The sequence below is a fragment of the Scyliorhinus torazame genome, chromosome 11, assembly GCF_047496885.1.
Source record: "Scyliorhinus torazame isolate Kashiwa2021f chromosome 11, sScyTor2.1, whole genome shotgun sequence".
NCBI lineage: Eukaryota > Metazoa > Chordata > Chondrichthyes > Carcharhiniformes > Scyliorhinidae > Scyliorhinus > Scyliorhinus torazame.
Window position 1 is genome coordinate 72,383,211 of NC_092717.1, and position 16,375 is coordinate 72,399,585.

Sequence of the window (16,375 nt, forward strand, 5' to 3'; positions counted from 1 at the left end):
GAAGGTATAGGGGGAAATGTCAGAGATAGGTTCTTTACACAGAGAGTGGTGGGTGTGTGGAATGCACTGCCAGCAGAGGTGGTGGAGTCAGACTCATTAGTGACATTTAAGCGACTCTTAGACAGGCACATGGACAGCAATAAATTGAAGGGCTGTAGGTTAGGTTGATCTTAGATTAGGATAAATGGTCGGCACAACATCGTGGGCTGAAGGGCCTGTACTGTGCTGTACTGTTCTATGTTCTATAATGGAAAACTCCATTGATCTCGGGCAGGATTCTCTGGTCGCCGGGCAAACACAGCCGGAGAATCCCGCCCAGTGACTAAGTGTCATTGAATAGCGGTGGGGAACTTGCAAAGATTGCAGGGCTCCAGGAAAAAGGGCAGGAGAGTGAGACTAACTAAATTACTATTGCAGAGATCTAGCATGGCACAACAAGCCAAATGACCTCCCACTGTGCTGTAACCATTCCAGGATTCTACTAATTATTCTCATTTTTATTTTTAACATGTATCTCTTCAGATGCCGTCCTACCGTGAATTAAAGCTGAATAAAAGGGTGAGGAGTTACATCTTGCTTCAGATGCTGAAGGTAGGTTGGGGAGTTCATAGCGTGATAGTGGAGTGGGATTGCAATGACTTAATAACCACAGAGATATCAATTCAATAAATGCATTACAATGACAACAAATAATGTTTTCATTAAATATTGTTTGACTGAAATATATCTGCAGTACCTTTTGGACCTGGCAAGATTATATGAGTTGCACAGATGTCTGAGGCAGGACGATGGGTTGCACTGAAGGACAGAGTCTGTACTTGTAGAACTATGAGCAAAAACAAAAATTTCTTTAGCCGCTCCACCTCCATTCCTCTAGATTTGTTCAACCTGTAAAAACATGAAATGCAGCTGTACTCAGAATGTTTAATTATGTCTGCATCTGGGTGATTTTACCCCTGAATGAGAGGGAAAAATGGATGATAAACATTTCCAACTCATCGTATGTCACTCCTGGTTTATATTTCCACAGAAATCGATGGGAATCAGGAGACATTTACTGCCAATCTGTCATTACCTGTTTTGCACTATCACTCAAAATCAATATCTACTCTTTTCACACCTAACAGCCATACTTTTCAAATGCATTTATTTATGTTAGGTTGACTTGACACAACACCCACAGATATAAAAGCAAAATACTGCAGATGCAGGAAATCGGAAATAAAAACAGAAAATGCTGGATAAACTCAGCAGGTCTGCAGCATCTGTGGATAGAAAAACAAATTTAATGTTTCAAGTCCGTCTGACTTCCAAAATGTTTTCCAATTAGAAATCCAAGGTTATAGAACATAGAACATAGAACAGTACAGCACAGAACAGGCCCTTCGGCCCTCGATGTTGTGCCGAGCTTTGTCCGAAACCAAGATCAAGCTATCCAACTCCCTGTCATTCTGGTGTGCTCCATGTGCCTATCCAATAACCGCATGAAAGTTCCTAAAGTGTCCGACTCCACTATCACAGCAGGCAGTCTATTCCACATCCTAACCATTCTCTGAGTAAAGAACCTATCTCGTCATCCCACCTATATCTCCCACCCCGAACCTTATAGTTATGCCCCCTTGTAACAGCTACATCCACCCGAGGGAATATATCTGAACGTCCACTCTATCTATCACCCGCATCATCTTATAAACCTCTATTAAGTCACCTCTCATCCTCCTCTGCTCCAAAGAGAAATGCCCTAGCTCCCTCAACCTTTCCTCATAAGACCTACCCTCCAAACCAGGCAGCATCCTGGTAAATGTCCTTTGCACCCTTTCCAATACTTCCCTATCCCTCCTATAGTGAGGTGACCAGAACTGCACACAATACCCCAAATGTGGTCTCACCAGGGTCCTATACAGTTGCAGCATAACCCCACGGCTCTTAAACTCAAGCCCCTGCTAATAAACGTTAACACACTATAGGCCTTTTTCACGGCTCTATCCACTTGAGTGGCAACCTTCAGAGATCTGTGGACATGAACCCCAAGATCTCTCTGTTCCTCCACATTCCTCAGAACCCTGCCGTTGACCCTGTAATCCGCATTCAAATTTTTCCGACCAAAATGAATCACCTCGCACTTATTAGGGTTAAACTCCATCTGCCATTTTTCGGCCCAGCTCTGCATTCTATTAAGCTTTGCAGCCTACAACAGCCCTCCACCTCATCCACTACTCCACCAATCTTGGTGTCATCAGCAAATTTACTGACCCACCCTTCAGCCCTCTCCTCCAAGTCATTTATAAAAATCACAAATAGCTGAGGACCCAGCACTGATCCCTGTGGTACACCGCTGGTAACTGGTCTCCAGTCTGAAAATGTTCCATCCACCACCACCCTCTGTCTTCTATGTGATAGACAGTTACTTATCCAATTGGCCAAATTTCCCTCTATCCCACACCTCCTACTTTCTTCATGAGCCGACGATGGGGAACCTTATCAAACGCCTTACTGAAATCCATGTATATGACATCAACTGCTCTACCTTCATCTACATACTTAGTTACCTCCTCAAAGAATTCAATCAAATTTGTGAGGCAAGACTTACTCTTCACGAATCCGTGTTTACTATCCCGGATTAAGCTGCATCTTTCCAAATGGTCATTAGTACTATCCCTCAGGACCTTTTCCATTAACTTACTGACCACCGAAGTAAGACTAACCGGCCTATAATTACCAGAGTCATTCCTATTCCCTTTCTTGAACAGAGGAACAACATTCGCCACTCTCCAGTCCTCTAGCACTATCTCCGTGGACAGTGAGGACCCAAAGATCAAAGCCAAAGGCTCTGCAATCTCATCCCTTGCCTCCCAAAGAATCTTCGGATATATCCCATCTGGCTAAGGGGACTTGTCGACCCTCAGGTTTTTCAAAATTGCGAATACATCTTCCCGCAGAACATTTACCTCCTCCAGCCTACCCGCCTGTATCACATTCTCATCCTCAAAAACATAGCCCATCTCCTTGGTGAACACTGAAGAAAAATATTCATTCAACGCCTCTCCTATCTCTTCTGACTCCATGCACAAGTTCCCACTACTGTCCAAACCGGGCAATGTTTAATGTTTCAATTATCTATAATCGACGGGATTCTCTGTCCCGCCGTGCCCGTTTTTCGGTGCTGTGCACCCCCGCTGGAGCGGGATCCTCCGTCCCACCAGCTGCCCAATGGGGTTTCCTATTGTGGGCACCCCCACGCCATTGTAAATCCACGGGCGTGGGTGCACTGCTGACGAAACGGAGGATCCCGCCGATGGAGAATCCAGCCCAATATATCTCCTGTGACCTTACTTACAGGAAGCTGTTTGCTTGGAACAGAAGGATCAGATGGTATAATAGACAATATATCATTGTAATGCATTGAGGAGTTACAGTAGCATGAATGTTAGCAATTAAAAAATAGAACAAAAGTGTATATTAGAGGATTTCAAAGATGAAAATAAGTTGAAATAAACCAGTGTATAATTTATAATATTTTTGTAAAGTATAGATGTAATGTATAAATCTAAATGATTTGGTGGTGGCAATTAATGTTCACACTGTAAGGTTGGTGTGATGAAGTCCAAAGAGGAAAGAAATTCAGGGCAGTTATATTAAATACAAGGGTGCAAAAAAGGGAGGATAGATAACTCCTATTAATGGGGACTATTAAAGCATTGTATTCAGTGCGAATGGGAACTAGCAAAAGCTGAATTTGATTTCACCAGTGTCTGCTCTCCTTCTCCTGATTACCACAATTGGACAGGCGAATGCAAAAGGGAATTAACGTAGTACAATACCATTTCCACATTTATACCCTTCAGAACACTGGATATTTAGGACACCCTGAGTCTTCCTGACATCCACCGATGATAATGTATCTAAAGATGTTACATTGTAGAATTCCAGTTCTTTTCCCGCACCTAGTGGGGCACTAAGGCAGATTTTTGTCTGTTTCCATAGCTGTAATTCCCAGGACAGGTCGCTAGTCTGTCGCCAGAGCCTTATAGCTTGAGGGACGCCACTCCACATCAAGCATGGCTGACCAGGATTCTCTCCTGCTCTTATTGTCAGCTACTGGCATGTTTAGAAGGATTTGCATGATGATACACTCGACCTGTTTGACTGCATGAATGCACCTTCCTTGGCCATCAAATCATGGGATGGCCAGGTGGCAGGGTGCCAAGGGCCAGGGCCTGAGAGGGGGCCATGTCCATGAAAGGGGGGATGAGGGGGATATGAATGGTGGGGATGTTAACGGTAGGTATGAAGGGGCCTCATGAATGTTGGGGGAGGGGGGGGGGGTGAAGAGTGAGGGTCCTGAAAGGGGGGGCCCGAAAGGCAGGTGGATAGGCCTGGAAAAGGGGGGCCCTCATCGGCTCCATAGTGGGGTGTCCTCACCAGGAGGTGTATGGGGTAATGCACAAGCGTGCAGGAAGTAATATTGTCCTTGGGTTGGGGGGGGGGGGGGGGGGGGCTGGGGGGAATTCTTGAATCCACTTAGAGATCGCGGCATTAAATCAGTCTGATCTCTGTTAAACCGGTCTCACCAGTGAGTTCAGCTCCCTGTTGCTGAAAAAATATATTTATTTTATGTAAATTTAGAGTACCCAATTCTTTTTTTCCAATTAAGGGGCAATTTATCGTGGCCATTCCACCTACTCTGCACATCTTTGGGTTGTGGGTGTGAGGCCCACACAGACACGGGGAGAATGTGCAAACGCCACATGGACAGTGACTTGCGGCCGGGATCGAACCCGGGTCCTCAGAGTGTGAGGCAGCAGTGCTAACCACTGCGCCACTGTGCCGGAAAAATTCCAAGGGCAAGATTCTCTGGAAGAATTTCTAAGTTCATTTGTGGCAGGTTTTTCAGGGAGTTTCTGCTGGTGGGTTCCCCACCACTATTCAATGACACTTATGGTGGGATTCCCTGGCTGCGCCTGCTCTGCGATCGGAGAATCCAGCCCAAGTTCAATGGACTTTTCCATTGTCCTCGTCTCGCCCGTGGCGATCTGGGGTTGGTTTAGTAAAAGGGGCTGGTTTAGCACAGGGCTAAATCGCTGGCTTTTAAAGCAGACCAAGGCAGGCCAGCAGCATGGTTCAATTCCCGTACCAGCCTCCCCGAACAGGCGCCGGAATGTGGCGACTAGGGGCTTTTCACAGTAACTTCATTTGAAGATTACTTCTGACAATAAGCGATTTTCATTTTTCATTTCTTGCGGGGGATGGGCGGAGGGACCCTGGGGAGTTTCTCACCGGTTTAGCCCACAATGAGGGCGTGATTCTCTTGCCACGTTGTGCTCAAGTGGGAGCACAATGCGGCTGGAGAATCCCGGGAGAGGCCTCCAACCGACCTTCCGGCAGCCTCTGCACCTCGCGGGATTCACCAAAGTTCCCTCAGACGTTGGAGTCGGACCACCGCCCAAAGGGGTGGGACTAAATGGCACACGCAGAAGTAGGTCTTAAATCTACTTACGGCCTACCTGCCCGGGATCCATCGCCCTCTGCTGATTCTCTGGCCTCCCCAGGGATGTTGCAGCCGGGCGCCGAACAGTGCTGGTCCACACAAACGTGGACCAGGCGGAACGACACCCAGGGATCTCCTGGAACATTGGAGACCCCCAGGGTGGTCAGGGTAAGTGCAGGGTGGTTCCCTGACCCTCCAACCGGATGCCACTGCTAAGCCAGCATGAGAATTGCCTGGGTGTCAGGGTGTCAGTGCAAGGGTGCCCAAGTGCCAGCGCGGCACTGCCAAGTGTCAGGGGGCAAGGGGGGGGGTCATGCCCATGAAATGAGGATGGGGGGGGGATTTGAAGGGTAGGGGAGTGCAGGGCAGGTAAGTAGGGGCCTCTGGAATATTGGGAGGGGCTGACTGGTGGGGATCACAGAAGTGAGGGGGTGCTGTGAGGTGGCTTGGGGGGGCCTGAAGAGGGAGGACCCCCATGGACCCCATAGCGGTGTACCTTCACTTGGGGGGGGGTGTGAGGCAGTGCCCATGTGTGTGTGGAGGGTGCCATTTCCCATGGGTGGGGGTGTGTGGGGGACCCACACTTAGAGATTGGGTCATCCTTTCAAAATGGCGTCCCAATCTCTGAGTTCAGCTCCCCAGTGCTAAATAAAATTCTAAGGACGCGATTCTCCAGAAAAAGTTTTGAGTGAGGTAGCGAGCAGGAATTGCCACGAGCTTCCCTGTGCTCGGCCCAGCGGGGCCGGCAACGCAATTCAACCTTAATTGGTCTACTTCACGAGGCTTCACGGACTTCTTGCCACAAATGAAGGCTCGCCAGTTGATTCGCCTGGACCATGCTCATCAACCCCCCGCTAACAAGGTTGAACAGCACTTAAGCTGGACTTGCTCAGCCAACATCAGCCAGCTTGTAATAATGGCGCCGAGGGGGCTAGCCCCAACATTGGGAGATGCTGACTTTGCGAGGCTGCTGGATGCCCTGGAGGCCCAGTTCCCCCGAATGTCCCGAAGAGTCTATCACAAGGCAGCTTGTGCTGCCTGGTTTGTGATGGCGGCAGCTGTCAGGTTGGGGAGTGTGACCAGGAGGACTGGCCTCCAGTGCCGTAAGATCAACGACCTACACCAGCAGCACGAGTGAATAGACACCAATGGGACTTCCCATTGTAACCATCACATGCCGCCTCAGGACCTAAAGATGCCGACCAGGCCAGCTCCTCAGAGATCGGAGCGATCTTTTTAAAGGATGGACCAGCTTCCACATAATCCTACAGTATCCCCTATTGACCAGCAGAGTCCCCTCTTCCCCATTCGCAGGCATCAGCGCCCACCATCGCTGCTACCAGTATCTCCCCACCCAATGTTATCAGCGCCCGCAATGGGGTTGCCGTAAGGCCCCTCCCCATTTAAGAATTCCCCCTCTCAGGGCCCTCTTTCATGCACCCCCACTTACCCAATTCTTCCCCCTTCCATGGTCATGCCCCCTCTCAGGGCCATGCCTTGGCAGTGCCCCTTGGCAGCCTTGCAGTGCCTCGTTGCAATCTGGCCCGTTAGCACCCAGGCAGTGTCAATCTGCCAGTGCCAGGCCATGCCCCCAGCTACCTGAGAGCTCCAATGCCCTCGGCGCTCCCTGACATGGCCATCACATTTGGTCTCCATTTATGGAGCTCAGTAGTGATTCCCATCGGCCTCTGGCTGCGCCAGCAGGGACGGAGAATCCCAGGATTCAGAAAGCTCCAGCTTTGAATAGTCTGAGCATGTTTATAATAACAATAATAATCTTTATTGTCACAAGTAGGCTCACATCCACACTGCAATGAAGTTACTGTGAAAAGCTCCTGGTCGTCACATTCCGGCACCTGTTCGGGTACACAGAGGGAGAATTCAGAATGTCCAAATTAACTAACAGCACGTCTTTCGGGCTTTGTGAGAGGAAACCGGAACACCCGGAGGAAACCCACGCAGACGCGAGTAGAACGTGCAGACTCCACACAGACAGTGATCCAAGCTGGGAATCGAACCTGGGACCCTAGCGCAGTGAAGCAACAGTGCTAACCACTGTGCTATCTATTTTAACATAGAATTTACAGTGCAGAAGGAGGCCATTCGGCCCATCGAGACTGCACCGGCTCTTGGAAAGAGCACCCTACCCAAGGTCAACACCTCCACCCGATCCCCATAACCCAATAACCCCACCCAACACTAAGGACAATTTTGAACACTAAGGGCAATTTATCATGGCCAATCCACCTAACCTGCACATCTTTGGACTGTGGGAGGAAACCGGAGCACCCGGAGGAAACCCACGCACACACGGGGAGGATGTGCAGACTCCGCACAGACAGTGACCCAAGCCAAACCTGGGACCCTGGAGCTGTGAAGCAATTGTGCTAACCACCATGCTACCGTGCTGCCCCTTCAATGCTCATTTAAGTATGCTCAGCTGGTTCAGGCCCTCATGTTAGGTGCTGCGGACCGGGAGCATCATGCTCCATTTGCGCCCGTCCCGGACCTCGTTTCAGGGCTCACTTACTGTTCTCCAGGAATAGTGGGAGGTTCACCAGGTCAAACGTGGGGAGAGTTGCACCCTGTACGGCAATGAACAAACAGCAGTGACTGTCAGGAGATCATTTTCATCCTGATTTTTAATTGTTCTGATAGGTACTTTGCTTATTTTAGGTTCCATTCTAAGTTGACTGTCAGCAACCTTTTAACTTTTCTTTGCAAGTTTGCCCTCCTTGTTTTATTTCTTTCTGTTGACAGATAGAAAGTAAAATATTTGTCTTCAGGCATGAGTTCCTTTTATCCCTGAACATGAGAACTAATGTTGCAACCATAGTGATGAATGGCAATAGACTGCTGAACCTGTATTTGATCTGAATTCTCTGATTGGGAGATTCTCCTGCCAGCGAGGAATCGCCTCTCATTTGCACTCACACTGGGAATGAGAATCCAGAGAAATTCACAATCCCTTGCCATGTAAAGTTATGCAAGGCAGAAATTGCGAGGGATTCCCTCGTGAATCCTGCTTTTGGGTTGCCATTTTGAGCAGGCGGCCTGATGTTGAGGTCTGGCAGCTGGGGCGCCTCTCGCCTGCAATGGAACTCCGCGCCCCCCCACCCCCCGCTCCCCACAGTGACCCAGCCGCCCCCACCGGAGACTCCCACCAGAGACCCCCACCCATAAGAGAACCCGCAAACAGACCCCCCCCCCCCCCACCCCACACACACTCCATAAGAGAGATCCCTGCCTGGAAGCCCCCCATGACAGAAACGTCTGCTTGGAAGCTAGAGAACAATCCAGGCAGAGACAGTGAAAAAAGAATCACTGCTTTAAAACTTACCTGTGCCCTCTACCTGTTGACTCAAGCAGAGGAGGCAGCACCTGTAAATTCCTGGAAAAGGAAAACCACATCAGCTGGGTTAAACCCCTCAGAACTTTGTTCTGCAAGGCATAATTTACATCAATGGGAAATTACTAGACGGTGATTGCATAGAACTAGCTGTATGGATTGTTTAATCTTATTTCCCTGAATGCTTCAGCGGCACGGTAACACAGTGGTTAGCAATGTTGCTTCACAGCTCCAGGGTCCTAGTTCCAATTCCCGGCTTGGGTCACTGCCTGTGCGGAGTCTGCACGTTCTCCCCGTGTCTGTGTGGGTTTCCTCCGTGTGCTCCGGTTTCCTCCCACAGTCCAAAGATGTGCAGGTTAGGTGGATTGATCATGCTAAATTGGCTCTTAGTGTCCAAAAAGGTTAGGTGGGGTTACTGGGTTATGGAATTGGAGTGGATTTGTGGGCTTAAGTTTGGTGCTCTTTGCAAGGGCCGGTGCAGACTCGATAGACTGACTGTCCGACTGCACTGTAAATTCTATGACTCTATGATATCAGTTAGACTGCTGTGCAACTAACCGCATAGTTTAGAAACATCTAGTTAAAATTTCGAGCTTTTGGACCACATCAAAGGCTGTTAAGTACTTTCTGCAGAGAAAACAGGAAGTGAGAGCACTTAACTGCCTTTGACATGGTAGAAGACTTTGTGTAGATTTCTTTCTAACCATCCATAATAACTGGAAACATCATCCTGGATTGATGTAACACAGACTGTGAGAGGATGGAAAATGGGGGGGGGGGGGGGTGAAGGATAGCGATGATGGACTAAGCCATGTGCTACATGAAACTGGCAATGATAAGGGCCTCCCTGGTTTGATAGATCCTCCCCGCTGCCGCCTGTCCTCCAGCCTCCTGCTGGTCCTCCAGTTCCTCCCCAGGATCGTCCTCCAGCACTTTGTGGTCCAGCAGTCCCCTCATCATCCTTGTCCGCCTCCTCAGAAGTATCCACTTGTTGCTCCTTCATCACCTCCAGAACATTGTCTTTCTGCTCTGTCAGGTTGTGGAGAACACAGCAGATCACCACAAAGTGTGCAACCCTCTGGTGTACTGCGGGGCACCACCAGTGTGGTTGTGGCATCAGAACTGCATGTTGAGCAGGCTGGAGACTTGGGCGGAGAGATGGCAGATGGAGTTTAATCCGGACAAATGTGAGGTAATGCATTTTGGAGGTCTAATACAGGTAGGGAATATACAGTAAATGGTAGAACCCTCAAGAGTATTGACAGTCAGAGAGATCTAGGTGTACAGGTCCACAGGTCACTGAAAGTGGCAACACAGGTGGAGAAGGTAGTCAAGAAGGCATACGGCATGCTTGCCTTCATTGGCTGGGGCATTGAGTATAAAAATTGGCAAGTCATGTTGCAGCTGTATAGAACATTAGTTAGGCCACACTTGGAGTATAGTGTTCAATTTTGGTCGCCACACTATCAGAAGGATGTGGAGGCTTTGGACAGGGTGCAGAAGAGATTTACCGGGATGTTCCCTGGTATGGAGGGCATTAGCTATGAGGAGCGGTTGAATAAACTCGGTTTGTTCTCACTGGAACGAAGGAGGTTGAGGGGTGACCTGATAGAGGTCTACAAAATTATGAGGGGCATAGACAGAGTGGATAGTCAGAGACTTTTTCCCAGGGTAGAGGGGTCAATTACTAGGGGGCATAGGTTTAAGGTGCGAGCGGCAAGGTTTAGAGGAGATCTACGAGGCACGTTTTTTACACAGGGGTAGTGGGTGCCTGGAACTCGCTATCGGAGGAGGTGGTGGAAGCAGGGACGATAGTGACATTTAAGAGGAGTCTTGACAAATACATGAATAGGATGGGAATAGAGGGATACAGACCCCGGAAGTGTAGAAGATTTTAGTTTAGACAGGCACATGGTGGGCGCAGGCTTGGAGGGCCGAAGGGCCTGTTCCTGTGCTGTACGTCGCTTTGTTTTTTGTTCTTTGTTGATGCACCGCTCAATGACAGGCTGGGTGGCCGTATGGGTCTCTTTGTACCCTATTTCTGCATCGGTCACTGGCCTCCATACTGGCGTCATTAGCCAAGTCCTAAGCAGGCATCGCTTATCCCCAAGAGCCAACCACCCTTCTTGGGGTGGACCTCGAAGCGGCTGTGGATGTCTGACTGCCCCAGGACATAGCTATCGTGGACACTCTCTGGGAGTCATGCACGCACGTGCATGCTCATTATGTGTTGGTCACACACAAGCTGTATGTTCAGGAAGTGGAACCCCTTCCTGTTAATGTAGGGCACTCCCAGCTGGCCTGGTGAGCACAAGACGATGTGCGAGCAGTCTATCAGCCCCTGGACCTGGGACATCCCGGCGATGGTGGATTATCCTGCTGCCCAGGCATCTTGTTGGGCTTGGTCCGTGTCAAAGTTTATATAATTTTCTGCCCAGGCAAATAGGTCATCCGTGACCTGTCAGATGCACCTATGGGCTGTGGCCTGAGAGATGCAACACAGAGCATCGAGCCCTGGAATGATCCTGAGGTGTAGAAGTTCAGGGCTGCAGTGACCTTGACGGCCACCGGGAGCGGGTGTCCTCCTCCTCCTAGTGATGCCAAGTCAACAAGGATATGGCACAGTGCCGGACCATCCCCTTGTTGAGGCGGAGCCTCCTGCAGCACATGCTGCCTGTCATCTGCTCGAATGACCAGCGATGCCTGTACACTCTGGGCCATTGCAGGCCTCCTACTCTGGGTCTCATCCTGGCCTGATGGGCAGCCGGATCTTCAGGGTGTGGGGTGGGGCTGTTGATGCTGCTGCTGCCACCGCCATCTCTGGCGGCTGGCTGCCCGGCCTGCCAGCAGCATCACAAGGGCAAGTTCCACAGGGTCTAAAATATTGTCCATACCGATCAATATCTGTAAGGAATTGGGAGAGGGTGTTAGACTGACAAACAGTGATGTCTTTCATCCTGGGACCCTCCATTCCCTCATTGATTCCTCCCCCCCCCCCCACCGCATTGGGAACGCCATGCCCACGCACACCTGGCTGCAGCGGGGCTCCCACTCACCGGACCCCAGAGCCTGAACCCCTGACACCCGCACATAATGTTACCTGGAGTGGGTGCTGGTCCTATCCCCATTGCAATCATCCACCCCCCGGCCATGGACATGTCCCGGGCCTGAGACCCAGCCCCTGGGTGTTCGGATGTTGGCTCCTGCATCAGTGGGGTTGCCTCCTGCAATGTTCAGGCACAGTGTCCCGGCATCATGGTCTAATTCGGATGCTAGGCAATAACACCCACATGCTAACTGGCACGTCTACCCACGGAAATCCACTTGTGATATGTGAAGTGCTCACTTAACCACAATTGCCAATATCCTATTAGCAATAGCCTTCATCCGCAAGGTCAGAGGCCTCAGCAGTCTGTGGGATTTAAGGGATGTTGGTGGGGTAAACAGGAAGGGACTAGTATTCTCTCTGGATTGGGTACACACAGGGGTTTCCCCCCCAGCAGAAATCCGCTCCCTCAGCTCTGATACCCCACCCCCATGGTGGGCCACACCACCTGAGCCTGGACTCCCCTAGGTTGCCCCCGTTTGCCCCCCCCACCCCCTTCCAAGCACGGGGACAGCTAGCCCAGAGCCCCCGTCTCTTTGCCTGTGAACGAAGATGGCTACTCACCTCCTCGGGTCCCCGCATCAGCTCATCCACCAGGAGTACAAATTGGTGCCACGCGACCACTTGCTGGGGAGGCGACTATGGCGGGATCCCAATCTGGCTCGCCTACGGGAGCTGGCCAGTTGCATCGCGAACGGTTTGGTGCCCGGCGTGGGTCTTGGTTTTGGCCTCTCTCACTATTTACTGGCGTCGTTGCCCTCTCGCTCGAGCACAACGAGGCCACTGAATTGCACCCTTAGAAATATTTTGGTTGAATTCCCCCTATTATGCCACAAAGCGACCTTCCTGGCCAATCATTTACATACAAACAAACAAATTAGGAGCAGGAGTCGGCCATTCGGTCCTTCAAATCTGTTCTGTCATTCAATAAGATCATGGTTGATCTGATTGTGGCCTCAAATTCACATTCTGTCGACCCCCCAATATCTTTGAAGCAAAACTGAACAAGAGACAGCTAACATTCACCAAGGATAATTAAGATCATATGGATTAAAAATTTGACTTTTCTTTAACTGTTTGGTAGGTGGAAAGCAGGCGTGTGAACAAATTGCTCCTGAAATGTTTCCATCCTCGGATTTCTGAAATGCGTCCAGTCCAGATGACTTTACAGGCTTCACTATCAGCGGCCTAAATCAAGCATTGGTGATCTTTCATATCAACAAAAAAAAAACCTGTGGAGGAGTACTAGGGATGTGGTAATTTTTCTGAACTAGCAATCCAGATTCCCAGGCTAATGCCAAGGAAACCTTGGCATTCCCCTTGGTAGGCGATGGAATTTACATTTAATTAATAAAATCTGGAATTGAGAGCTAGTCCCAGTAATGATGAAGTAATCATTACTTCATTAGTCATTCACCCCGCATCTGCATGAGTTTCCTCCAGGTGCTCTGGTTTCTTCCCATAGTCCAAAGATGTGCAAGTTTGGTGGATTGGCCATGCTACATTGTCCCTTGGTGTCCAAAGATGTGCAAGTTAGGTGGGGTTACATTGATAGGGCGGGGGAGTGGGCCTAGGTAGGTTGCTTTTTCGGAGGGTCGGTGGCGACTTAATTGCCAAATGGCGCCTTCTGCTCTGTAGGAATCCTATGGTTCTATGGATTTAATGGTGATAATTGATTGTTGTAAAATCCCATCACTAATGCCCTTCATAGAACCATAGAACCCCGAGAGTGCAGAAGGAGGCTATTCGGCCCATCGAGTGTGCACCAACCTTCTAATAGAGCACGCTACCTAGGGCCACTCCCCTGCCCTATCCCCACAACCATACCTAACCTGCACATCCTTGGACACTAAGGGGCAATTCAGAATGGCCATTCCACCTTACCTCCACATCTTTGGACTGTGGGAGGAAACCGAAACACCCGGAGGAACGCCACGCAGACACAGGGAGAACATATGAACTTCACACAGACAGTCACCCAAGGCCGGAATCAAAACCAGGTCCCTGACTTGTGAGGCAGCAGTGCTAACCACTGTGCCACCACTCCGCTCTTGTGAGAAGAAAAACTGCCATCCTTACCTAGTCTGATCTACATGTGACTCGGTACCCATAGTAATGTTTCATAGATTCATAGATTTCATAGAATTTACAGTGCAGAAGGAGGTCATTCGGTCCTTCAAGTCTGCACCAGCTCTTGGAAAGAGCACCCTACCCAAGCCCACACCTCCACACTATCCCCATAACCCAGTAATCCCAATTTTGAACACTAAGGGCAATTTATCATGGCCAATCCACCTAACGTGCACATCTTTGGACGATGGAAGGAAACCGGAGCCCCCGGAGTAAACCCACGCAGACACGGAGAGAACGGGGAGACTCTGCACAGACAGTGACCCAAGCCAGGAATCGAACCTGAGACCCTGGAGCTGTGAAGCAATTGTGCTAACCACTCTGCTACCATGCTGCCCTATGTGGTTGATTCTTAACTGCCTTCCGAAATGGCCCATCAAGCCACTTCTGTTCAAGGGCATTTAGGGATGTGACCAGCGATGGCCACATCCCAAGAAAGAATAAAGACAAAAACCCTTTGCCAAATTGGACTTCCTGGAGTGGATTCGGCCTAGCAAATACCTATCACCAAAATGATAAGAAAAAAAACAAGGATAGCTACAAAGTTCCTCCCATGCCTATGGTCACTGCTGATCTACAAGTGGCCTTCCATCCTGTTGTTCAGCCCCTTGCTCCCAGGACTAATAAAAGCTGCTGCTGAGACAGGCAGTGGGAAATAAATCAGCCAGATTGACAGCTTGAAAAAATTATTTTAATGAGACCTGAAGCCAGCATGTGCGACTTGGGCCTCCTGTTAGGGCACGCACACTTCGTTATACATCCCCCAAAAATGGCTCACAACAAATTTTCTCCCTTTGTATTTAACAAAGAAAGAATTACACCTCCAAAAAGACAAATAACGTAATTCTGACAGGCTGAATGTTTCTCTTTACGTGTTTCCTTGTACATAATTTACTTGTTCGATTTTCTTTTCATCCTTTAAACCTGTTCAATCCTAAAATTCATCAGATGACATCTCAGCATAAAATGTCGATTTGTCTAATGGTTAGACAGGTCAGGACACCGCAATGTTACTGGAAATTGCAGTTTTAAAATCTAAATTATATTGAAACTAAATTTATAAAAACTCTGGGTTTGGCAAGAATCCATCCCTGACAATTCATCAACACTAATGATCCCTTTTCATTGATTTTGTGGGTGGGTTGTATCTCTGTTAACTTCATTTAGTTTGTCATTATTCTTTCTCTTTGTTTTGATGTAAGCTGACCACAAGGCTTCATTATAATTTAAATTCTCGGTTAGCCAGGATTTTCCCCTTTGAGGCCCAGCAGCATGTGTAGCTGTTTATGACCGTGGTTCTACTTTTAAAACGTACTTTACTAATCCATCTTTCCTTTTACATTATTCACAGTTCTATGAAAGGGAAGTTTCACAAATAATTCTATAGATATAAAACTATTGAGCTGATTACCAGGAACAACTCCCAGGGCAAATAACCTGAATCATTAACTGAAGATATGCAATTTTAGATGCTATCGTTTGTGAAACAGGAAAATGTTGCGGTTCAGCTCCAGTCTTTTCAGAAACATCCTTTTCATTAAACAACACATCTGAGGAAGATATTATTCTGAAAAATTAAATGGAAGCAAAAGACTGAGGAGCCACATGCCACTGTTTATTTAATGCACACTTTCTGCTTACAAACTAAAGTTAATCCTTACGTTACAACAATAAAAACAAACTAAAATTTCTGACCAAACACAAGACATTTGCTTACCTCTCCAAACAACAGAGTAAAATGGAGGATCTTATCCAAGCCTCTGATACCCTATCCAGATCCCTCACAGAGTGTTTATTCATTGTTGACATTTGTTTATTGCAGAGTTGCTTTTAATATTGCGTCAGTGAATCACATTGCCCACCCAGTGTTTCTGCTTACAGGATTTGATTCCATTATATTGAAGTTTCTTTTGTCGAAATCAGTCTGTAAAATGTTTTGTGACCATCAAACAAGTGAAAGCGTTGTTAGACATACGGTTTGATCAAAATCACTGCACTAAACGATTTGTACAGTTCTCTCTATCTTCTTTAAAATAGTTACTCCTTTGCCTATTTTTTTTCTGTTTCTTCATTATGACATGTGTCTCCATTATGTATTTTGCTCCCAAGCCTACAGCAATGTTTCCAAGCACAGGGGGCTGTGAAAAGGTGCACGAGAGCAATGTTAGATAGTTGGAGCTCAAAATCTCTTTTTTTTCCCGTTTAGGAAACAGCTAGTCCACTTTTAACTTTCATAACCAATGGCGGTGACTGGAAGGGAGCATGAGGGGAGGAAACGGGATCAAACGTTATTTACTGGAAG

At 48.4% G+C, this 16,375-nt stretch overlaps 1 protein-coding gene across 1 annotated transcript in view; it reads right to left on the reverse strand.

The window, feature by feature from the left end:
- The window catches only part of LOC140385994 (collectin-10-like), a 96,911-nt gene extending 81,067 nt beyond the window's left edge, over window positions 1–15,844 (reverse strand). The window contains exons 1-2 of the mRNA XM_072468626.1: window positions 15,791–15,844; window positions 737–888 (exon numbers count right to left, since the gene is read on the reverse strand). Coding sequence (XP_072324727.1) covers window positions 737–869 — 133 coding nt within the window. The 5' untranslated portion in view covers window positions 870–888; window positions 15,791–15,844. The remainder of the gene's footprint in view (window positions 1–736; window positions 889–15,790) is intronic.
- Window positions 15,845–16,375: the final 531 nt, after the last annotated feature.